The sequence below is a fragment of the Eptatretus burgeri genome, chromosome 10 (assembly GCF_056783735.1).
Source record: "Eptatretus burgeri isolate ZD-2024b chromosome 10, Ebu_testis_v1, whole genome shotgun sequence".
Lineage (NCBI taxonomy): Eukaryota > Metazoa > Chordata > Myxini > Myxiniformes > Myxinidae > Eptatretus > Eptatretus burgeri.
This window is the reverse complement of record NC_140970.1, coordinates 30,756,859-30,782,512: the sequence shown is the minus strand read 5'-3', so window position 1 is coordinate 30,782,512 and position 25,654 is coordinate 30,756,859. Positions and strand designations below refer to the sequence as shown.

Below are 25,654 nucleotides of genomic sequence, written 5' to 3'. Positions count from 1 at the left end.
GCCCAAGGAGTTGCTGTAGCTGTGTCCAATAAGCTGACTCTAATGATAATTGTGTAACACCGGTCAATGAGCGTATTATGAGACAAAGGATTCGTCATTCTTTGGGTGTCATTTCCCTGGTCTCTATATGCTCCGACTGGGGCACGTGATTTCACCATGAAGGTCACATTCCATGTCACGCTCGAGTCTGTGGTTGAACAGTTGAATCTGGGAGAATGGTACCATCCCAGCCTAGGCTGGATGTTGGCAAGCTCAAGGATAAGAGGATAGATGAGGAATTTGTGAGCAAGCTGAGTGGGGATTTGGGAGGTCTGGGTGCTTTGGGGGATCCTGAAGAGTTGTGGAGTGCCTTCAAGACCACCATCCTTGATGTTGCCGGTAGATGTCTCAGAACTCACCGTCGGGCGAAGAAGAAGTTTGTCTCTCAAGAGGCACTGGATACCATTGACCAGAGTTGCAGGGCCAGGCTTAATGGCAGAGCTGAGCTGTTCAAGGAGTTGAGGCGCAAAGGTGTTCGTGCGCTGAGGGTGGATGGACAAGGAGGCCGATGTGCGAGGAATCTGTGAGGGGGTAGAGCATCACCTGTGGTGAAGTGATTCTCGACCTGCTTAGAGGGGAATTCGCGCATTGTGTTTCTCCAAGCCCGTCCCTCTGTGCACTGCAGTTGGAGTAGAGGATGGTGGGCTCTTAACAGAGAAGTCCAAAGTGAAGGCCCGCTCGGCCGGTTACTTTGAGCGGCTGTACCAGGCTGACCCACCAGCTGGTGAGTTTGATGTCAGGGTTATCCGTATTTCTGACCCTCCAATCAACTGTGATCCACCTTCATTTGTGGAAACACAGGCTTTCGTGAACCAGTTGAAATGGGGTGTTGGGGCAGGGGAGGGAGGGAGGGACTAAAGCTCCTGGGAACTGTGGCATCCATGCTGGACTTTTCAAGGCTGGTGGAAATGCTGTACTCATGTCATTGCTTGCAGTTCTTTTCTCTGCTTGGAACACAGGCATCATCCCAACTGATTGGAAGAGGGGCCTTGTTCTCCCTCCCTGGAAGGCAGAGGGTGATCGCCAGGACTGCAACAACTACTGAGGGGTGACGCTGCTCTCAGTGCCTGCAAGGTCTTTGCTCGGATAATTATTGATGGGATTCGCCACCATCTGCTTGAGCACCAGCGCCCAGAGCAGTCGGGCTTTACACCAAAGAGGTCAACGATTGACCGTATCCTTGCACTTCGGGTCCTCACCGAACCAAGACGAAAATTTCGGCAGGGGCTGCTTGCAGCCTATGTTGATCTCTACAAAGCACTCGATTCAGTGAAGAGGGATGCCCTATGGGGGATTCTTGGTCTTCGTAGGGTGCCACCAAAATTAATCGATCTGATGTTTGAACCCTACTCTGGAACTCAGAGTGCTGTGAGATGTGGTGATACCATCTCCACCATATTTCCAGTTGTTACTGGAGTTCGTCAGGGGTGTGTACTGGCCCCCACATTTTTCAGCGCTTTTATGGATTGATTTCTTGGGAGGATATTGGAGAGATCAAGCGGTGGTGCATCGTTTTGGAATGTCAAGGTCTCTGACCTTGATTTCGCAGATGATGCAGTCATCTTTGCGGAGACTCTGGATATCCTATTGGGGACCCTCTAGGTGCTGAATGAGGAGTCGGAGCCATGGGGATTACGGGTTTCCTGGGTCACAACTAAGATCCAGGCCTTCTATGACATCTTGGATGCTGCTATCTTGTCTGTGCCTGTTTGTGGTGAGGATGTTGAGGTCGTGGAGAGATTCCCTTTTCTTGACAGTGATATTCATGTCTCCGCTGGCTGTGAGCCAGAAGTCAATAGACGACTGTGTCGGGCCTGGGAAGTCCTGGATTCACTGAATCATTGGGTGTGGTGCAGTTGGTACCTGTGCAGAAGGACAAATGTCTGAGTCTTCAGGTCCTTGGTGCTTCCAGTCTTGCTCTACGGATGTAAGACTTGGACTCTGACCAGGGATCTGAGACAGAGACTTAATTCCTTCGGTACCAGATCTCTTCGGAGAATCCTTGGCTATCGCTGGTCGGACTTTCTGTGCAATGAGTGATTGCTGAGAGAGACTCAAAGGAGATATGCTCCATTCATAGTCCGTGAGCATTAGCTGCGGCTGTTTGGGCACATGGCACATTTTCCTGACTCTGATCCTGCTCACCAGATTCCCTCAGCGAGGGAGCCTCTTGAGTGGAAGAGCCCAATGGGCTGACCACATGCCTCATTGTTGCAGCAGGTTGATCAGCATCTCAAGGAGATGGGGGTGGGCCAGGCATCTGTCTCGGGGATGGCCAGACAGAGGCCCCTGGAGAACCGGCGGAGAATGGACGCAGCGATGCGCAGCTCCAGCGCATGCTGCCATACCTGACCTGGAATTTTGGCTTATGTTGACCTCAAAAATAGTTGGTGGTTGAATTCAGTGACCTGATTTGCAAATCTTCTTGCAATTTCAAGTCAATCTGATGGAAATTGACAATTTTAGAAAGTTGTCCGAGATTGATCTTTCGGTCTATGTTGGCCTTTTGGCCAAAATTGACCAAAATTAATCGGTGATTGAATTCAGTAAGCTGATATTTGAATGGTCTTCAAATTTCAAGTCATTCGGATGAAAATTGACAATTTTAGAAACAATAAAAATTGGCCTGTGTTGGGTTGACCTTATGGCCTATGTTTACCTCAAAAATAATAGGTTGTTGAATTAATTGACCTGATGTGCAAATCTTGTTCAAATTTCAAGTCAATTGGATGAAAATTGAAGATTTTAGAAAATTCGGCCCAAATTGACCTTTTGGCCTATGTTTACCTCAAAATTAATAGGTGGTTGGATTCAGTGAGCTGATATGCAAATGCTCTTCAAATTTCAAGTGAATTGGATTAATATTGAGGATTTTGGAAATTTGGCATATGTTGACATTTTGGTCTTTGTTTACCTTTTGGCCTATGTTTACCTTAAATTTAATATGTGGTTAAATTTGGTGTCCTGATCTGCAAATGCTCTTCAAATTTCAAGTCAATCGGATGAAAATTGAGTATATTAGAAAATTTTGCCCAAATTGGCGTCTTGGCCTATTTTGACCTTTTAGCCTATGTTTACCACAAAATTAATAGGTGGTTGAATTCAGTGACCTGATATACAAATGCTCTTCAAATTTAAAGTCAATCGGATGAAAATTGACAATTTTAGAAAAAAAAATTAAAATTTGGCTTATTTTGGGTTGACCTTTAGGCCTATGTTAACCTTTTGACCTATGATGACCTCAAAAGTTATCGGTGGTTGAATTCACTGACCTGATATGCAAATCCTGTTCAAATTTCAAGTCAATCAGATGAAATGTGAGGATTTTGGAATATTTGGCTCAAATTGGACTACTGGCCTTTGTAGACCTTATCGGTTGACCAAATTTTACGAAACTTCAATGCGTAACCGTCGCAGGGTCGGTGACATTAATCTCTGAAAATTTCAGAACGATCGGTTGAGCGGTTTGGGTTGGAGGCGAGCAGACAGACAAACAAACACACAAACGGAGGCGATCAACATACTTGTCCAAATTTTTAATTTTTTTTTGCCAAGTAACAAGAAAATGAAAAATCACTCGAAGAGAAACACTTGGCGAAATGGAACGGCACTCGGTGGAGCACAAACCGCCACCAGGCTGAATAGTTTACATTTTGTATCCTACTGATAGGCTGGATCTGAATCCTGACCTGAACCAATATCGAATCGGTTTGTTCTTGTTACCAAAACAACTCATGCACATAGTTTTGTCACAAGTCGTCCATAACATTTAGAGATATCATGCTATACATAGTTAGTATTTGGCTCCATCTCTTAATGGTGAAGAATCACTTTAAAAAATTCTCATATACGGATTTTTGAATCTCCACCAAAATCTAATCAATTAGTCCTTTTCACATACCCAACCTGTCCACAAAGTTTCTGCGGAATCCTTCCATAACCTTTCGAGATATTGTGCTTTTTATAATTTTTGGCCCCATCTCTCGATGGTGAAGAATCTCTTGAAAAATTCTCAAATCCAGATTTTGATCTTCACTAAAATTGAATCAATTAGTGTCCACCCAACATGTCCACCGAGTTTAAATCAAATCCATCTCCAACTTTTTGAGATATCATGTAATGTCGTTTTTAGCCCCATCTCTCAATGGTGAAGAATCATTTGAAAATTTAATAATTCTCGTATCTGGATCCGGATTCAGATCTTCACCAAAATTGAATGGATTCGTCCTTGTCACACACCCAAACTGTTCATCAAGTTTCATCCAAATCCATCCATAATCTTTTGAGACATTGTGCTACATATGATTTTTGGCCATATCTCTCAGTGGTGAAGAATCGTTTAAAAAAAGTTCTCAGATCCGGATTCGGATTCTCACCAAAATTAGGCGTTGCTTTCCTGGGCCGGTCAACTACATACACAAAAAATTTCAGAACGATTGCTTGGAAACTGTGGCCAAAGATCGTGTTTGTCAGACAAATGGACAAACAGACAAACGCTACAGACCACCACACTTGACAAAACATTTTTTTCGCCAAGTCAGGATGTCCGTGCAGAGCAGGATACTTGCAAAGTCAACCCCCCCCCCCCCCTTCTCCAAAGGTTCTGTGGATTCATCAAATTGTCCATTTCATTAAGATTAAAATTGACAATCTCAATCAAAGCTCAGATCAATCGGATGAAAATTGATTGTTTTTCAGATTGAAATTAATTATTTTAGAAGTTTGACCTTTGACCTTTGACCTTTGACCTTTTGAACTCAAAAACAGTTGGTTTCCAAATTCAGTGATGCACTTTGCAATTGCTGCTTAATTTTCAGGTTAATCAGATGAAAAAAATTTGACCTTTGACCTTTTGATCTCAAAAATAGTTGGCTTCCCAATTCAGTGATGCAATGTGCACATCCTGTTCAAATTTCAAGTCAATTGGATGAAAAATGACGATTTTAGAAATCTGACCTCAAGATGACCTTTGACCTCAAAATCAATAGGCTTCTCAGTTGAGATGACTTCTACAACTTGGTGAAGTTTCCATGTTGATTGGTTTTAAATTGTGACCTGTAGTCGATTGACAGACAGAATAACAAAATCGACTGACCAATAAACTTGAATCTTCGATTTTGCAAGTAACAAACAAACGGGACTGATCAACATAGTTGTAAAAAAAATTGTTTTTTTAACCAAGTAACAAACAGGCAGACAGGTGAAAACATAACCTTGGTAGCAGAGGTAAACATTATGGAGGGTAGGGGGGTCACAATTAGCATTTACTGAACAACCTTTGACACATGACATTGTTTTCACACATATACTGTACTCTTACTCTAAACATATACTAATGGCATAACAATTACTCCCATTACCCCCATCAAATTGTCGCAACAGTATTTGAACAAATATTAAAGTAAATAGTCATTAGAAATATCACTTGAACAAAATAATATTGAAGTATATTTGAACATATTGTAACGGCCCGTGGTTCGAGGTTCGCCACAAGGGGAAGCACTCGAGTTCCTCCCAAACTCCCGGTCCTAAGGCTACTTGCCGCAGATAACTCCATGGCTTGGTGAGTTGTCAAGCAACCACAAATGCTAATTGTTACTGCCATTCCTGGCAGGGTGTCACTACTTTGTGTGGGTACCTTAGCTTTGGATGGCCACACCAAGCGAGTTTCGTGTCCTCAACGCATACCTGGATTTATGCCGAGCGATAGTGAGTGTGCACTGGTTAACGAGCAAATCACGTGGGGCAGAACTTCCCGGCTAACGCAACGTGCGGACTGCACTGGACCTATGGAGGAAAAGATGCTTCGGAATGGGTACATTCACAAGAATAAGCAAGTTTGTTTACAACAAGGGCGAGGAAAGGTATGTGGACAATAAGCAATGGATTTAATACACAAGAAAATACGTGTGGCAAGGAAGGCAAGGATTGGTGAGGTACGGCAAAAGAAATGCAATTATTTACAAACACAAGAGAGACAGTGCAGAGTTACCCCGATCCTTAAATGTCTACAATCTTAATTATACCAGCAAAACAGGCACCATCAGAATCATTCCCCGAGGAAATTAGAAAGTCGAGAGAGAGAGTGAAAGTACGAGGCATTGGCGACCTCTTTTTCCCAGGCGTGGTCGATAAACCAACGCAAACCAAGTCGCTGAGGAGGGGGAAAGAGAGGGGGGGAGACTGAGGATATCTATGGTGCCTGGTTGGAGCGAGGTGTGGTGATTGGCGATTGACGTGCAGAGAGGAAGGTGTAAAGATGTGGATCAAGGTGTGGTTGGAAATAAAGCAAAGAATGTGTGAGAAGAGTCTTAAAGAAGTGTAAGGAGGTCTGTAAGTGTAATGTACATAACTGTGCCCGGTCTGGCATCTGGCTTTTCCACTTGTTCAGCACTCTGCTCCGTGGGTTCTGTTCCGCCCGCTCTACCCGCTCCATAAAGTTCCGGTGTTCGTTGCATTGTGACCCCAAGAATGTGCATCCAGAGAACCGAGCGAATCTAAGGTGTGAAACGCATAGCCCTTTAGAATCCACTGGTGGGAGCGAATCAGGCAGAGCAATGGGTGTTTTCCAGCGTCCTCAGTGGTGTGCGGACCATTACCAGGTCGTTGGCCCCACCCATGCGATTGTTCAGCAGCAGAAATAGCCCCTGTCGCTCCACACTCTGCCACGCAATCAATCTCCAAGATTAATATGGTGGTGCGCATTTTGTCACACATCTCACCTGCAAATTTGTGCCAAACACCCAATGGAAGCCATAATTTAGTGGAACACAAGGGCTGTCCACATGACGTCGAACAGATCCTAGCACACATTTGTGCCTGCCAGAGCATCCTGATCTGAGTATCTACTGTGGTGCGCCGAGATACCCCATCTCCTGCTGGTCCAGAGGGCGGTGGTGAACGTCGGTGATAACGGTGGTTGAGCGGTGGTATTGCGTAGTGGTTATAGTGTGGTGATTTGTGATTGAGGTGGTTGGTCGTTCATTGTGGCTGTTAATGGCGAAGGTAAGCGAGTTTGGGATGTGGTCCGATGGTGTGGTGATCTTTATAAAGGCGTTGTCGTGGTGTATGAAATACTGCAACGTTAGGGTTCGAGTCTGGGGAAGTCTGAGGTGGAACGTCTGTTGGATAGTGGCACGCGAGTTGAAGGGCTTTTGGCATGGGTATGCAAATGGCTTGCCTGATGTGGTCTGCATGCTTGCGTTAACAAAGGTCGCAGACAGCAAAGCAAAATAATGTAAAGAATGAAAGAGGGTAAAGAATTGAAAGAAAAACACTACCTGAAGCCCACGCAACACATATTGTCCCATAAACCTACTACACATAAGGGAAGGGCTTTCTAAAACAAATAATAGTGAAATAACCACTATATGTTGTATACCATTGTCTTGGGGGAGTGACGGTTTCGCAGAACTGTAACAATATTGTTGCGGTTTTGGAAGACCCCGGGGAGTAAAGTCCAACACATAAAGGAACCCTGAAGTTTAGAGATATCGGTATTGTTTTGTTTCATTAGATTACCTCTCCCTCTTATCGGTGGACAGGGAAATCCGTTGTGTTTGTATAGCAGATTCAAACTCCCATTTTTTAGCTCTTCTTTTAACTCTCCTGTCTCTCTTGATCTCTCCCTCCTTCTCCACCGCACCTCTTTACAACACACACACACACACACACACACACACACACACACACACACACACACACACACACACACACACACACACACACACACACACACACACACCACACTTTACAAAACTCACGTTATGCGGCACCTACATCATAGTGCTTGGGTGGGCTTTTAAAGACTTCCTTGGGTACTGCTCGGTCATGCGCAGCACCTGCACTGAACAACCAATGAGCGCAGCTTAACAACAGAAGGCAGTACCTGTGAGGAACAACATGCTGGTCGGCTCTCGGCCACACCTCGGCTATGGGCTTAATAAGTCCGTGCATCCCAGACCTCAGGGCTGTGTGCATCCAGGGAACAAGAGGGACAGAAGGAGTACTCAAGGAATGAGCCAAGTGAACATGAGCCGCTGCGCAATCAGGCTTGTTGGGAGCTAGCCGTGGAGCTGGTGTGTAAATAATGTGGGATGCTGATTCAAGTGGGATGCTGATACACACACTGGTGTGTAAATAATGGATGGGAGTTTTGCCCCACAGTTTCATTATGATCATAGGCTAGCCGATGTCCCACTTATGACTCTGCTTGGCCATTCTTGATCTGTAGGAGTGGGGCTTCGAGAGCATGGTTCCCTACATGGGGAGATTAATTTCTCGAGAATGTAACACGTGAATTTGATGAGGGCCCTACCTAAATAATCGTTTGACGGTGTCTGTGGTTGCTTCGCAACCTGTCATGCCACAAAGTTATCTGCGATTCCTCGGCTTCAGTTTCAAAGGTTGGGAAGTGGGTCCGTGTTGCCCCTCTTGACCAGGCCGGCAAACCCGAAACAATATTATATCATATTTAGCACATTATTTGAGCAAATATTAAAGGAAATCATCATTGCAAATATTGGTAACTAGCAAATACAATCCGTTGCTTCGCTGACAGACAGACAGGATGAAGAAAGGGGAGTTAGAGGGGAGGTGGGGAGAGCATCACCTCACCAAACATTGCTATTCACTGCGGGAGGAAGGGGTGTGTGAGAGACACACGCAGAGGCAGCGAGAGTGACAGAGGTGTGAGAGAAAAGGGTGGGGGAGAGGAGGAAAAAATTAAGACAGGTGAGGGATGGAGGTGGGGTTAGCAAAGAGAATGATATGTGACGCTTAATGACCGAACACGAACAAAAAACGTGTCAGAACAGCTGTACACACAATGACACAACAGAGTTTGTAAAGTAATCTGCTGGCACATTTGCAAAAAATTTGATATTCCAATTCCAGAAAATTTGTGGGAAAATGAACCAAAAGCAATCACTGAAAACATTGAAGTACCGCTCACGTATGACCTTATGATCCAATCGAGCATGAACATCGAAAACAAAGCATTGCAACCAGATATCAAACTTTGGTGCAAAAAAAAGAGAAGATGGCATTGCTTATTGAGGTGTCAATACCAGTGATTTTGGACTCACGATGCAGAAATCAATAAAATGATCAAACACCAAGACCTCAAGAATGAAGTGAAAAGATCCTGGAAGCTGAAGAATGCCAAAGTTGTCCCAGTGATGACGAATAACCTCATGGGAATAATGAAGAAGAACCTCACAGAGATATTAAAAACCATCCCTGGGAATAGTACCACAAACAAACTACAGTTGGAAGCCGTCTGGGGCTCAGTAACGATCCTGAAGAGAGCCCTCAGCACAAAACTTTGAAAACAGAAAACTTCACAACTTGGTCCGTGAATCGTGACCCCTTACCAAAATGAAGGTGGATATTTTGAGCCCGCCCTGTGAGGACTCCATTTCACATTCAGAAACCCGCATATGTAGATACCAATCAACAACACACGCACACGCACACACACACTTTGAGATCTGGCAGGTCTCTGTTTCACCTCCTGAAACCCACCCAGATGTGGAGATGGCAGGCAACAGCAGCAACTTGCACGTACACACACTTCCGTTATGGTAATACAGTTTATATATGTACACACGCATACAATACATACCAGAGTTGGTGTCAAAGCCACCCAATGCTCGCCTGTTTATACATTTATCGTTTTTAAAAGACTCGTCTAATAATTAATATTTTTTATAAAGCATTGCAGTGAAGTATAATTTTAAAGCAATATTTGTATTTGTATATTGTAATCAGTAGCGAGAGCGCAAGTGAGCACAATATACGCCCGAACAAGAAGGTATATACAGAATTGTGCTACTACATGGAAAACAGCACCCTGGTTGCCATGGCAACCACGTTAGATGACAAAGGTATGTCGCGACACACCGTTTCCACAGTCTGTACCTATGTACCAAATATGAATCGTGAAAGTTGAAAATTTTGGGAGTTAGAGTGCGGATAGGAAAGGATGGAAAACAGCATCCTGGTTGCCATGGCAACCACTTTAGATAACGAACGTATGTCGCGACACACCGTCTCCACAGTCTGTACCTATGTACCAAATATGAAACGTGAAAGTTGAAAACTTTGGGAGTTAGCGTGCGGACAGGCGGACAGACGGACGGACGGACGACCGGTATCACATAATACGCCCCAATATATATATATATATATATATATATATATATATATATATATATATATATATATATATATATATATATATATATATATATATATATATATATATATATATATATATATATATATGGCGTAAAAAAATAGTGTGGTAGATAAAAAAATTAGAAAGGAAAAAATAACTTGCACCAAAAACTTTAACATTTTCACGCTCACGCCGGGGGTATCGCTATTGCTCTCTGTTCATCGAACAAGCGAGCTAAAAACGACATACACAAACATTTACCTTCAACAGAGTTCTGTGAAAGAAGAATTCAAGTGGGAAATTAGCAAAATTCAATTGAAAAATATATCAAGGCATAGAACACAAAATGCCAATCTATGCTTTATGCCTTCACAATCAGATCACGACAAACACGTGGTCGGATGGACCTCATTGTTTTTATATATGCATTGATGTCGAAGTGAGGGGTGCATTATATTAGGAGATTGCACAAAAGGTGAAACAAAGTGATATCGTGTAAAAATTAAATTGCACATTTTCAGTGGGTGAGACACCTGAAACACCCAACCGCAAGGCCCAACGCAGGCGGAAACGTACGTCTGTCTAATCGATGTACCCTTGAGAACACTAATATTTTTACCGAAACGAACAACCAAACAGCTTGGAGAGCACTCGCCAAGTGCCATAAGCACTCAAGCAAGCACTCCAACGAAACGGCTAGTTTGGCATGCGATTTTCAACACATTTAACATACACCTCCCAGAGATGCCCAAAATGTCAAGCCACGAACACTGAAGTCGACAGATGTTTATAGTCATTGGAATGTATCCAGCGATTCGTAGCTATGATGAACAGGCATTCGATAATATGAGTGAGGAAAGTGAAAACAACAACTTTATCATTAAGAAATCGTTGCGGCCTGTTCCAAGTCAAGGCATGGTTGAGCAGGCCAAAAAACATGTCAGCTTCAGACCCCAGTGAGGTTACCCAGGAAACGCTTTAAGACCCAGAGACCAAGGTGGCTGAGGATCGCCTGATGAAGGATATAATTAAATAAGGTTTTTAATTATCTTCAGAAGGGGTGTTTTAATTAACCCACCCAATTTTCACTCTTGCATTTCCTTGGAGTTTTCTTGGTATGCTTGCAAAGTTTCAGGTTGCTTGGTTTTTTTTTTTATAGTTTTGGAGTTGTGGAGGAGACACACACACACACACACACACACACACACACACACACACACACACACACACACACACACACACACACACACACACACACACACACACACACACACACACTGCCTTTTATTCGTATAGACAATAGTTCAACAGCATTGCCAAAAAGTCACTTTACTCCTCTCCAGTAAAACATCGGAATTTTTTTTGCTTTTGGAAACCATTGAAAATCATTCATCACGGTGTAATTTGAAGGGAAAAAGATTTTTGAATATATATATATATATATATATATATATATATATATATATATATACTTTTTTTTTTTTTGACACTCACAAAGTGTTGAAAAAAGCCCTAGAGTGTCGATTTTTGATTTTGCAAGTGACATCACACTGTGAACTCACATTGATCCAAATGGTGGCTTACATAGAGAAACTGTGTTTCAAGCTTGGATTCCGATGCTGATTCCACTGTCATGAGCAACTCCGAAGGTTCTCACACAGTTTGTTGAAACTGATCAGTGGGATTTTGAAGAAACTATTTGAGACAAAATTAGTGATGGAAACTCTTCCAGTGGGATTATGGAACCTTAATATTTTGAGCCTTGTGAGAGTGTTTCAGATGAAGATTGCGGAAGTCATGAAAGCACCGTTCGCATGTTCATCACAGATTGGTATGTTTTGTTTTTCCGTTCAATTGACAGTTTATAAAGAAGGGATTTTGTATTAATTGATAAATTAGTTGTATTACTCGAGCAGAAATACCCGTCATTGCCTGACAGCCGACACCGCCCAGGTACTCGGACACCGTGGACAAAATGGGCGACAAATGCTTTGTCCCACCGTCGCAGGCTGACCATGCGTCTTGTATGTTACGGGATCCTCCCAGGACGCCATTTGTGTCTGTCTGTGTTGCCGCATACCATGGTGGAGAAGGGAGGGAGGGAGGTGCAAGTAATTTCGCAGGGGTTAGCAATTTAGTCAGGACCCATTGTGGTGGCCATCCATGTAACCTTAGCTTGTGGAGTTAAGCCATACAACTTGTTAAAGGAGTGGGGTGGGGGGGGAGGAGGAGTGAGAGAGAGAAGGTGGGAGGAGGAGTGGGAGTGAGGGAAGGAGGAAGAGGGGTGAGGAGGAGTGGGGGGGAAGAGGAGGAGTGAGAGTGGGGGGAGGAAGAGGAGGAGTGAGAGTGGGGGAGGAGTGAGAGTGGGGTGGGAGGAAGAGGAGGACTGAGAGTGGAGGGCGAAGAAGAGGAGGAGTGAGAGTGGGGGGAGGAAGAGGAGGAGTGGGGGAGGAAGGGCAGGAGTGGGAGTGAGGGGGTGGAGGAGGAGAAGTGGGAGGGAGGAGGAGGGGGGGAGGAAGATGAAAAAAATGCAAGTGTTGTTTTTGAAGTATCATTATTTTGTGAAAATAAAAGTTTATTTTGTGGTAACATTATGTTGTGCAATATTAATTATGTACCTTTACCTTATTCGGCTAGCAGTGACACCAGTGTTGACCAAGGCATGTTGGATGCAAGTCGGTGTTGTTTAACATTTAATTTATTTTGCCAGTTTTAATAATTCCATGTGAGTTCACCAACCCTTCTTACGTGGGACAGCTCTTAAAACTTGCAGCCTCCATTCAAACTGCCAGTGATCTTAAACAAAAATAACAAACCCAAGGACCAGTGAACTAAACAATGGTGGAAATATAGAAGAAGGATGAAGCAGAGTGGTGGAGACGGATGTTTTAGGGGAAATGAAATTCAAACTTCATAAAAAGGGAATGCCTGTATCACTGTCTTTCTGAGTCTGGTCATGAGTCATTCCCTACAGGACATTACATCTGCTGTCCAACGTCACCTCATGGTCTCTCTCATTTTCACGACTGAGCCCGACTACCCTTGCTCATGATCCCTCCCATTCTCATGGCTGAGCTTGATTACACCTGCTCATGATCTCCCGTTTTCACTGCTGAGCTCGACTACACCTGCTGAAACCATGTTTTGCACCCTTCGCTTGCATTTCCTCTCCTTGTGCTGCATGTCATGGTTGTTGTCCCATTATTTTTTTCCCTTTGCCCCCATTTTGTCTGTTGATCTATTTCCTACTGTTGTTTTGCTCTTCCATGAACCTCATCAGCTGTCTATAAAATATCGTCGACCGAGAATTAACAGGGTCTATCTGACATTTCATTCAAATTTAGAAGTCCATGTAGAAGGGTAACAGAGGAAACTAAGTAAGATTATTTTATGTAACCTTTATATGTACCTGTTATGTAGCACACGATATGAAAATAAAATGTTATGAGATAGCGGCAATTCCACTTTGAATTTTTGATTTCATTTTTCTCAAACTTCAAAAAAGTGTAGTTGGACCCTGTTAATTCTCGGTCAACGATATGCCTTTTACTTCACTCGGTTATGGTGCAAGCTTTGGTGACATGGTTTGTGGAACACTTTGGACATGCTAACAGTAAAACTGTGTTTATGCAATTGATAGCTTTTGAAAACTTTTGAACATGTATTTGAGTCGGAAAGTGCTTGCAGACATTCAGCAAATCGTACAATTTCTCACCAGGAACACATCGTAAAGGAAGACCTGCTGTGGACTCTGAACTGTGAATTTGTGAGTCGTGTAAATGAGGTCGGTGTTGACCTGAACCGCTGCCTGGTGCACCTGCACAACCAACCTCTGCTGCAGCACATCTGTGGCCTTGGTCCACGCAAAGTTGCGCACATCATCAAGGTCATTTTATCTTCCTTGTTTTGTAACCCTGTTAATGGTAATGCACTCATCTGTTCATCTCGTGTTTGTATATTTTCTCTTGTTTGTTCAGTAACTAGTCCATTTTGTCACGACCGTGACGTGTATGCAGGAATTTGCTTCAGCTTGTTTGTATATTCATTATGTATGTACAATTGGTATGCAAATGAAAACCAGAAACCCATCTCTCAGACTGTGTGGATGAATGGTCTCCTGCAGATTTATCACAGGCATACATCACTTAAACAACACACTCTGAAGCATTGTTTAATACTGGGCTTTGGTATTTCACTGTTGTCGCTTGTGTGATCCAATTATTATGACGATCTTGAAGAATTATTTTGCTTTCAGTGTGCAAAGTTCTTTTTGCTGTATTTTGTTATTTGTTTTTCTCCCCAAAGTTATTGATGTGTCCCCCCCCCCCCTCTTGTTTGCTTTGTTCAAAGACCTCCTCTTCTATTTATTTATTTCCCCCTCCTTTCTTTTTTTTTTTGACTGTTGAGCAGATATTGAAGCAGAATAACCAGCGGTTGGAGAATCGTACCCAGCTGGTCACCACGTGTCACATGGGACCAACTGTGTTCATAAACTGCGCGGGATTTATCCGCATCGACACCGCGGCTCTGGGTGACAGGCATGTGGGCGTGGGAAGACGGAGAGTTGTGCATGGTTGGGATGAAAGGACGTTTGTTTTGAGTTTTGAGGATGAGTGCAAGTGTGGAAAGTTTGAGAAATGCTCGTTGTTGAAAATGTGAAAGATAAATTGCCCAAATGTCTTCTTTCAGTACCGAGGCCTACATTGAGGTTCTGGATGGTTCGCGGATACATCCGGAGACTTACGAGTGGGCTCGGAAGATGGCTGTCGATGCATTGGAATACGATGAGGCTGCGGAGGGTGCAAACCCTGCAGAGGCGCTGGTCGAGATACTTGACAACCCTGACCGTCTCAAGGATCTAGACTTGGATGCCTTCGCTGAGGAACTGGAAAGACAGGTGGAGTGAATGTTTGTGGAAGAAGTTGATAACCGATTGATGCAAAGAACCAAAATCCATGCTTAACCAAGCGTCTCCCCCATAGTATTTCCTTTTTTGCTTCTTTCTGATTGTGTAGGGCTATGGAAACAAGGGCGTAACGTTGTATGACATCCGAGCAGAGTTGAGCTGTCGATACAAAGACCATCGCACGCCGTTCCGCCCACCCACTCCGGAGGAAATTTTTAACATGCTCACCAAGGAAACACCAGAGACTTTCTATGTGGGTAAGGAAAGGGGTGAGGCCTGCAGCATGTAGATTGGACATTTGGCGTCAGGAATTGGAATATCACCGGGTAATTTTGGTAGGTATTTTGTGACTGGATATTTGCTGGGACAGGTTTGGTTTTGGCCACAACTAGTCTTCGAATCGAATGAGTTTTTTGGATCGAGTCTGTTCCATTGCTGTGTAGTGAAGCAAATTTGAGCAGAGTGGTTGTGAGAGAAAAGTTTGCTTCATCGTGCGAACATCAGTGATTGTGCTCGAGCCTGGTTTGAAAAAGAGAGCGATCGAAATACGAGCTTGATGGCCAAGAAACGGGGACCTATTCCGGTTTGGGGTTTACTTCACGTGTCGGTTGAATCTGCATGTGCTCCTTCCACTTCATCAAAGCTATTTGATGTCCCTGTGTTGTTCTTTGTGTTTTCGTCCAGTTTTCCGTGATAAATCGTACCTTGTTATGCTCTACTGTATTGGTGAATTCATTTTCTTGTTTCTCAAGGCCGACTCCTTGGATTGCCGGTGTGCAAATTCTATCTGTTTTGATGCCACGTTCCTCGTTCCGCTTCTTTTCTGCTTTCTCAACGTTGCCCTATTTCCTTTCCTCGCTTCAAAAATCTTCTGTTTCTATCTTGTCCACTCCGTGTGTCCTCACTTACCCCTCATTCCTCCCCACATCCCTTATTTGCCCAAGTATCTCTATTTTGTCCCTCAACTCTGCTGTTGATGTTTCCTCTCTCTTTCTGCTGTTCCTTTTGTTCTGTTGCGTCCTGAGCCATTCTGTGTTCTCACTCTTCTACGAGCCTTGACCTTGTATACAAAAACAAAAAATGCCAACACATTGTCGTCTCCGCTCATCTTTTGGAAACTGAGGTGACCTTGTATTTTGTTTGTTTAGTTCGCTCTTTCATTTCAACAATCACCATAGCACATCTACGGAGCAATCTTGTTGAGTAGTGTCGTTTGCCCTACAATGCTTGCACACTACAAATGGGATCGTTGTCTTTCTTGCACCGTGTCATTTCTACCTTTTTCAATTTAATTGCAAGAATTATTGTTCATACTTTTATACTATTCTTTATACTGGCATTACTGAAGTTTGATTGAACATTCTGGTTCACCTGTTAGTGTTCCCATCTGAACCTCTGGCTTATCCATCCATCCACTGGGACCATACTCTGCGCAGAGCGTTGGTACTGCCTAACAGTCTCCTTGGCTATTAGGCACGATCCTGGATGGGTCGCCACTCCGACACAGGATACCAGCAAGCTGGCACTCGTTTTGCCGACCTCGGAAGGATGACAGGCAGCGTCAACCCTACCTGGTATTAATTCAACAGCCGAATGGGATTTGAACTCAGGATCCTAGGATCCCATGCTCACCACCCTAACCATTAAGCCAACACCTGGCATGCTCTGGCTTATGATGTCGGGAAAACAGGTTGAAATGTGTAAAAAAAATATACATTTTTCTTTACATTAATCCAAGACTTGCAGTGGAGCTTTGCACCCAATTCACACACAGGACATGGGCATTAGTAAACATCAATGTACATGAATTACAAGGACATTGCTGAACAATCATGAGTATGTGTTTGTCCATTGTTCAGCAATGTCCTTGTAATTCATGTACATTGATGTTTACTAATGTCCCTGTCCTGTATCTGATTTGGGTGCAAGCTTCACTGCAGGTCTTAGATTAATGTGAATAATTTATTTTATTTTAAATACAATCACAAAATATATAATTCCACTGATGCCAAGCGAAACGAGGTCAATTATTTCTGATACGTGAAACACCCTGAAACCCATGCTGAGAGAAAACAGATTTTTTTGGAACTCTGGGTGCATTTTCCATTCGATCATCATGTAACTTTGTTAAAAAAATATATTCGTAGGTAGGTGCTGCTATGCTGAAGTTTCCGTGTCAATCGCCCAAGCGGTTACAGAGAAAACTAGAGGGGGAGCACTCGGTAGAGTGCAAAACCTCCGCCGCCAATACTGCTAGGTCACTCAAGTGAACCTGATATCCTATTCATTCAATTTGACGTCAACAGTGCTCACAGAGTTATAGTTTGCAACTTTCCCTTTTACTTTTCACTTTCACATACTCAATTCATTCGTCATAACTCGATTCCTTGAGACAGAAATTGATTTTACGTGGGTATATCCACCTGAAGTTCCAAAATCAGCCGCAATTATAATTTTGGCATGGTTTTTGTTGGAAATCACTTCTAACATGTACAAATGCAAAAAAAAAAATCGAAATTTTGAGAAAAAAGTTGCAATTTTTTTTTTCTCTAACATTTTTTTTGGGGGGGGGGTGTTGGAAATCACTTAAAACTTATGGAAATGCAAAAAAAAAAATTCTAATATTTTTTCAAAATGGCCGCCATAGTGGCCATATTGGATTTTGGACAAAGTCCAAAATCTAATGGCATGATCCTTGGACCAGACCTAATCCCCCCACCAAGTTTCATCGAAATCCGTCGTGGAGTTTTTTCCGTAATACTGTTCACAAACAAACAAACAAACAAACAACAGAAAGGGGTGAAAACGGGAACCTCCGATCTTCGATGGCGGAGGTTAATAAATTAAATAGATAATAAAGGTGGATAAGTGAGGGTGGAAGAAAATAATGTGATGGTCTTGGTCAACGTTCCACAACATGGTCAAGGATGGTTGTAGATGCTTATTACTACCTTTTTATACTGGATATATATATATATATATATATATATATATATATATATATATATATATATATATATATATATATATATATATATACATATATATAGAAACGTTGGACTTGACAATGTGCATTGGATTAGGAAGGCGTGAGATGAGGTGGAGTCATCCATGATCAGAAGTGCCTGCTCCCAATGCAAAGAAACTCAGAAGTCAACATGTTGATAAGAATAAGAGAATGTGAAGAAGTGCATTTTCATTCATGTTTCTGTTTATTTCCCGAACATTGAACCTGCAAACGAAGACTATCTTTTACTGGTCGCTGGAATGATCTTTATAGACAGGCTTGACTGTATGTGCTCCCATTTCATACTGAATCATCATAAACCTGATCATGATTATGTAAAGTACAATCTGATTCATTTTTATCATGGGAGTCCATCTTTGCAATTGAAAGTATACATATGTGATTGAACTGTGAGATCCTCAACGTTGGGCCATGGTTTCAAGTTGTGTCAGTTGAGTGTAAAGTAGTTAATCATGAGGGTTGAGCCCAGATGTGCTGGCTGTCTTTCTTCAGGCAAGCTGGTGACGTGCATGGTTACGGGAATAGCTCGGAGGAGACCACAGGGTGAGAGCAATGACCAAGCAATTCGGATTGACAGCACTGGCCTTTGGCAATGCCCCTTCTGCCAGCAAGATGACTTTCCAGAACTGAGCGAGGTGCAACTTTTCTGTGATTTGTGCACAGAAAGTATTCTGTGGTGGATTTCTTCATTCTGTGCTGTGTACTCTTTCTTTGTATAAATCTTCCTATTTCTTCCGACTTTGACTTTCCATTTTCATTTCACCCACTTTCTCCTCTATTTTTTTTTTCATCAGTCTTGGCTTCTCAAAATACCTGTTCACCCTTGCATTCCCATCTCTTAGGTATGGAATCACTTTGACAGCGGAGCTTGCCCAGGACAGGCAATCGGAGTGAAGACGCGATTGGATAATGGCGTTTCGGGATTTATTCCAACACGTGCTTTAAGTGATAACATTGTGCGACACCCTGAGGAAAGAGTCAAGGTTGTTGTTACGATGATTTTTCCAACCCCCACCCCCTTTTCCTGTGTCTCCTATTTGTTTCTTGATATCTGCCTCACTCATAGCTGATCTTGCGAGTAATGAATTCTACATTTGTCACTTGTGTCATCCTTTTTGTGAAATCCCAAATGCAGCTTGCTGTGCGTATGCTTACATGCTTCCTATTCACCTGTTCCGCATACTTTGCTCTTTGTCTGTTCCAGGTTGAAATGACAGTACACGCCAGAGTGACCAAAATCGATGTTGAGCGTTTCTCTGTGGACCTCACGTCCCGTACGTCTGACCTGCTTGACCGATCCGGAGAGTGGCGTCCAGCCCGCGACGTTTACTTTGACACTGACAAAGAGGAGTCTCAAGAGAAAGCTGACCAGGAGCAGCGAAAGCGGCAACACAGGGCTAGTAGGTTTTTCGCTTCCTCGCAATGAGGGTTTCCACCTTCGCACGGCCATTTTGTAAAATGTAGATGGTAACGCCACACTATGTCGTGTAGTTTCCTATTTCGCCAATTAACAGTTACACGGGAATCCGAGTCGGGTATAGTTCTAGCCATCTTGTGTAGAGAATGGCAATCTCATTCTGCTGGAAAGACACACAATTCCAAAACCTGTATAGTCATCACGGGAAAGCACCATTTTTCTTCTGTTGCCTCAACGAGTGACTTAATTGTGAAGATATTACTGCTAGATAATGTTGGAAATGCAAATTGGAATAATGTGCTTGTTATTTCATTGTTTGGTTAATGGTATCTCGGGATATAAAAGCCGTTGGCTGTTTTGGGTCACATCTTTATTTGCCATTATCTCGTGGGTATATGTCCATCCTGAGCAAACTCGATGTTTGTATCGACCTATACATGCAACGCTCAACTTCTCACTCGCACATGGTCACTGGCCTTATCTTTGCTGCCATTTTTGACAATTCTTTAACAGTCACACTTTTTCTAAAAATGAAGATATCACCAACTCTGGTATAGCTTAGCTACCCAGCAGGCAAGGCTCAGATCAGGCATTTGGACCACCGGGTGGTCTTCATTCAACTGGGTGGTTGAAACGTCACACTTGAGCCTTCCCTACTCCTATGCTAGTTGGTTGTGCCTACAGATCGAGGCCAAGTACAGCTAGTGTTTGTTTTTGAGTCTTTTTTTCTCATTTATTTATATCCCTTCCTCCCACTCAACACATTAAAATGATTCGTCAATACTCCTTCCTTGCAAGCAATCACTTCCTTTCTCGACTTCAGTCACAAGTTCGACCCTATTGGTTACCTTGGTGAACCTCACCTCCTCCCGCCCTCTTTCCCCGCAGCGTACGTGAAGCGTGTAATCGTGCACCCCTCCTTCAGAAACATTAACTTCAAAGAAGCCGAACGTGCCATGGAGGAACTTGACCAAGGGGATGTAATTGTGCGGCCTAGCAGCAAGGTACTGGGATCGTTATTGTTTGCATCATTTGCATTACTGTATGCGTAGTGATCACTGGAGGAAGAGGTCAGGAAGCATAGCCAGGATTTCAACCCACAGTGTTTCTTCCACAGGGCACAGACCATCTGACAGTAACATGGAAAGTTACAGATGGAGTTTATCAACACTTGGATGTACGAGAACAGGGCAAGGAGAATGCTTTCAGTCTTGGACAAGCCTTATACATAGGTGGTGAGGTGCGTTTGGTTTGGTTTGTCTGTTTACCTGCACTGTTTCTAGTTGTCACAAACCTTTTCGTGTTTTTTTTTTTTTGGTCTCATCATTTATCCTTTCTCCATTCATGCACACAACACAACCTTCTTTCCACCATTTAACTCTTGGGTTCCAAACCTCTTTCCAAAAACCCATTTGGCAGGAGTTTGAAGATCTGGATGAGATAATTGCCCGGCACATCCAGCCAATGGCATCTTATACCCGTGACCTGCTCGCTCACAAGTACTACCAGCACTGTGCCGGAGGCAATAAGAAGGTGAAATGTTCGTTTGAGCTTCCCTTGCAGTCCTTCGTGTGACACTGGCTGTCTTGTTATTTTTAACATCGTTATACTTTCGTTTTTCGGAGGGATTCGCTCGACTTGATGTGCACGCCTCTTGCATTACAAAGGTAATGGAAGAACAACTCATAAAGATGAAGAAAGAGAAACCCTCACAGATCCCATACTACGTTTCGGCTTCTCGTGAGCTTCCTGGGAAATTCCTCCTTGGTTACCTACCTCGAAATAAACCACGGTAAAAATCTGTTTCTCTCTTTTGAACAATGTTTACACACTTCGTTGAGTGGTGAAACTATTTGGTGACTGGTGAAATGAGTCACACAGAAAAGCTAAGATGTCCTACTTGCTTTCAGTTGTCAAATAAATAAAGGGAAATTAACAAATAACTTTACGGGTGGATTTTACCTGTACAGTGAAGTTTTGTCTCCTCCCAAATTTTCCTGTTGTCCAACTCAAGTTTATCTTTAGTGACCACAAATTTCTGTTTATCAGAGATAATGTTGTCGTCGTCTGGTTCACCACAGTTACCTGTTTCAAATCCGGCGAGTCTTCTCAAAACGACTGTAAAGGTCAACTGCTTTGAAGACCTCTCCCCCCCCAACGTATCTCATGTCCAAATGCCGTTCTGTGTAGATTGGGGTACTGAATCAGTCAAGCGCTATGCTAATTAGCACCACCATCTCGTATTCAATTAGGCCGATCGAGCCTGAAACACCTGGCACCCTCTTTATAAATGTGGTTTCTATCGCCACAGCCAATTGATCCCTCAACGGACTTTTTCCTAATCATCATTGAAGACCACGACAGCCAGAATTCACCCCAAACCAGGTATGTTTAATAGAAGAATGATAATGGTCATGGGGAAGGGAACAGAAAGGCAAGCAATCACAAGGAATGAAAAATTAAAACCCCTTAACTCAACGACCATGCATATGCGCCTGACAAAACAAACGGAGACTGTAATTGCCTCCGCCACCGAAGGTGGATGGATGTTATGTTTTCACCCCTGTCAGTTTGTTTCTGTTTGTTTGGCTGTGAACAGTATTTTTCAAAAAGTTGTAGACAGATTCAGATGAAATTTGGCGGACAGGTTGAGTGTGTGACAAGGACAAATTGATTAGATTTTGTTGAAGATCTAGATACTAGAATCTGGATGCTGTTGAAAATCTGGATACTAGAATTTTTGAAATGATTCTTCACCATTCAGAGGTTGGGCCAAAAACGTTATTTAGCACAATATCTTTTAAAAAGTTATGGATGGATTCTAATAAGACTTGGTGAACAGGTTGGGTGTGTGACCAGGCCGAATTGATTTGAGTTTTGGTGACTTTGGATCTGGATCTGGATCAGAGCATTTTTTTAATTTTCTAAGTGATTATTCACCATTGAGAGGTGGAGTCAAAAACAATACATAGCATGATATTTCATAAGGTTGTGGACAGATTATGATAAACTTGGTTGATGAGTTTAGTCGGTGACTACAACAAGCCGATTTCGATTGTGGTCATCAGTGAGATACAAAACGTAAATTGTTCAGTCTGATGGAGGTATGTGCTCTATTTAGTGCCATTCTAGTTATGCAAGTCCTTATCTGGACACAATCATTCACACCCAGGCAGAGAGACAGAGGGAATCACAAGACAGAAATACCGTGCGATGTTCAGCTGGATAACGCAGAATGGAGGATGGTCAAGGTCTGGTCCCAGCTGTTCTGGCAGGGAACGTGCTGCTGGCTCCTGTCACTCTGGCTTGGTAGGAGAGGATGTGGTTGTGGTGCGGGGGGCAAGGGCAGAGGGTAGCTCTAGCTCTGGCTGCGTGAGGAGCGAACAAAGCACACACCAGTTCCCACCTAAATAATTCGGTTTCTCCTCTGGCTTCCATCCTCGCTCCGCTCTTTTACCAATGTCTCGAGCTACCAATGTCTCGACAGGCTCAGTCGGCATTAGCAGCTTCTTTCATTTTCGTGCCCAGGATAATGACGACGACCTAGCGAAACGCTAAAAAGAGAAACAGAGGACAGAACTTTAAAAATGGGGTTAAAAGGGTCGAGATACACTGGAAAAAGGAGATGGTGTCGAACTATTATATACCGTGTTTTCCAGTGTATAAGCCGCACTTTTTTGTTGGCAAAAAAGGTAAAAGTTGGGGGTGCGATTAATACATGGGTATCGAAAACAATCGGTCTTAAAAACGATCAATGCTGAATTTAAATTATATTCCAAATTAACACTTTTGTAGCAGTCAGAACTGCTGTTAAGCTCAATTCTGCCGTTTAAATTTTGAAAATCGGTTCAAGTGAAGAGTTTGTGCAGCATTTTTTATTATTGACTGTGTGCAGAAATCAAATATATAAGTAAAACGGAGACACCCGGAGTTAAGGTGCGTGGCATAGAGCCTCGTGGCTCTGAAAACACCTTAAAAAAACAGCCTTTTTGCAGCCATTTTTCCCTGCTGAGCAGGGGTTAGCTTTTTTGCTGGCTCCATGCAATCATGGTTCCTTTCTTGAGGCAATGTTTTATGGCCGGATGCCCTTCCTGACGCCAACCCTGGCCGCCTCTTACCATACACAGGGATATGGTACACCTATTCTAACCGGGGCATACACCGGGACCAGTACACTGGTACTCATTTCGCCAACCTTGGAAGGACGACAGGTTGAGTCAGCCCCTGGTGTTAATTCAGTGGCCAATGTGGCTCGAACTCAGGACCCTAGGATCCCGAGCCAGCCACCCTAACCAGGAAGCCAACACCAGGCTTGGCTCTGAAAACACCATCAAACACAAAAAAAAGAAGAATAAGAAGACCCGGTCTCACATCAAAATAAGAATTCTTCACAATAGCTGGAGTCCAATAACGGAGCATCCACCTCACATAAGCTTCTGTGGCAAGCTTCCCTCATATGGCATGTTCAAGAGGAAGACACTGCCCAAAGACAAGTTTCCAGCCGGCATCATTGTTCGTGCGCAGCAGAAGGGATGGATAGACGAGGGACTTGTAGTGGTGACTATCTTTTTACATGCATCATGCTGACGCTGTGCAAGGAAATGCTGGATAGCGGGACATCGTTTCAAACGAGGAACTACCAATCAAACCTGAGTACTTTTCTATACGAGGGCAGGAAATTGGATTTATAAGAAAAGAAGAATCTCAAGAGAGCAAGGAGCCACGTTGGATGGTAAAGCTTTAAGAAGTACCAGTGCTGCTCCATTATTTTGGTTTCCTTTGGTTCTCTTCATTCTTCTTGGGGTTCTCTTCGTTTTCCCTAGTTTCTATCAGCGGTTCCTAACTTGCTTCCCGCGGATTACTCACGTCGACCAGATAAACTTTCTTACTTTGCAGGTCTTTGTATTTGACCCAGGTTTCGAGGAACATTAGCTGCATCTCGGTGGAACCACCACAGACAAACTTTCCTATTTCCTGGACTTGGTATTTTAATCAGTTGAAAATCAACATTTTGTGACTTGTTTCCCGCCGGGATTTTCGACCTAGATTCTGAGGAGCTTTGACCACATCCATCTTGGTTGAACTTTCACCATTACTCCTGTCACTATGTTGGCTGGGCATTATGTTGATTGGGAGACTGCTGGTGTTCATCGGGAGGATGAGAAAGTTCGACCTTCCGATGGTCTGCAGCTGGATTATCAAGGTGTGGATGGTGAGGCAGAGGGTAGAGTCATCAGCAAAGAGATAAAGAGGATTTTCCAGAGTCAGATGGATCATTGATGAAAATGAGAAAAAGCACTGGGCCCAGAACATTGCCTTGAGGAACTCCAGCCTGGAGAGGAAGAGGGGATGAGAGAATTCTATTAAGGGCCACACATTGATTGCAATAGGAGAGGAAGTCTGAGAGCCAAAAGTGGAGATTGCCTTGGATACCACAGTAAGATAGTTTGGTGAGCAGGAAAGGGTGCCAGACCGTATCTAAAGCACGCGATATGTCTCGGGAGAAGGTTCTTATCTGATGTCTGGCATTGAGGACCTCCATCAATGAGTGGGAAAGCAGAAGCAGCATGTCCAGGTTAGAATGACCTGGTCTGAATCCAAATTGATGATCAGAAATGAAGGCATTGGAGAAGAAGGATTTAATGTAGGAAATGATGATGGATTCCATGACCTTGTTGATGATTGGGTCAAGGTTGATTGGTCTGTAGTTGCAGGGATCTGTTTTTGCACCTTTTTTATGCAGAGCGGTAATGTTAGCGGATTTCCATGCAGATGGCATATGACATTGAGCAAATGAGAGGATGAATGGAACAGAGAGAGGGTGAGCAAGAGCAGCAGGACAGAGTTGCCACTCTTAGTTTGTTCTACAGATATATTCTTGGCAAATGTTCTGCTGGACTTTCTAACTTGGTCCCTCCTGTACGAGTGTTTGGACGCAAGACTCGGTTTTCCATCTCTGCAAACTCATGCACGATGGCTGATCCAAAGTACAGAACAAAAGGCCAGGTAGATAGTTTTATCCCTCGTGCTGTCTTGCTTTGGAATTCACGACCTGTAACGTGATTCACATCGTACAATCTACCT

At 43.3% G+C, this 25,654-nt stretch overlaps 1 protein-coding gene across 3 annotated transcripts in view; it reads left to right on the top strand.

Annotated features, from left to right (window-relative positions):
• SUPT6H (SPT6 homolog, histone chaperone and transcription elongation factor) overlaps positions 1–25,654 on the top strand; it is a 92,176-nt gene that overhangs the window by 49,644 nt on the left and 16,878 nt on the right. For all 3 annotated transcript variants that reach the window (XM_085897709.1, XM_085897708.1, XM_085897710.1), the window contains exons 23-33: positions 13,938–14,105; positions 14,630–14,757; positions 14,909–15,116; positions 15,235–15,382; positions 18,646–18,788; positions 18,996–19,136; positions 19,358–19,553; positions 20,459–20,574; positions 20,688–20,810; positions 20,990–21,103; positions 21,238–21,362. In XM_085897709.1, the coding sequence (XP_085753835.1) occupies positions 13,938–14,105; positions 14,630–14,757; positions 14,909–15,116; positions 15,235–15,382; positions 18,646–18,788; positions 18,996–19,136; positions 19,358–19,553; positions 20,459–20,574; positions 20,688–20,810; positions 20,990–21,103; positions 21,238–21,362 (1,610 nt within the window). The remainder of the gene's footprint in view (positions 1–13,937; positions 14,106–14,629; positions 14,758–14,908; positions 15,117–15,234; positions 15,383–18,645; positions 18,789–18,995; positions 19,137–19,357; positions 19,554–20,458; positions 20,575–20,687; positions 20,811–20,989; positions 21,104–21,237; positions 21,363–25,654) is intronic.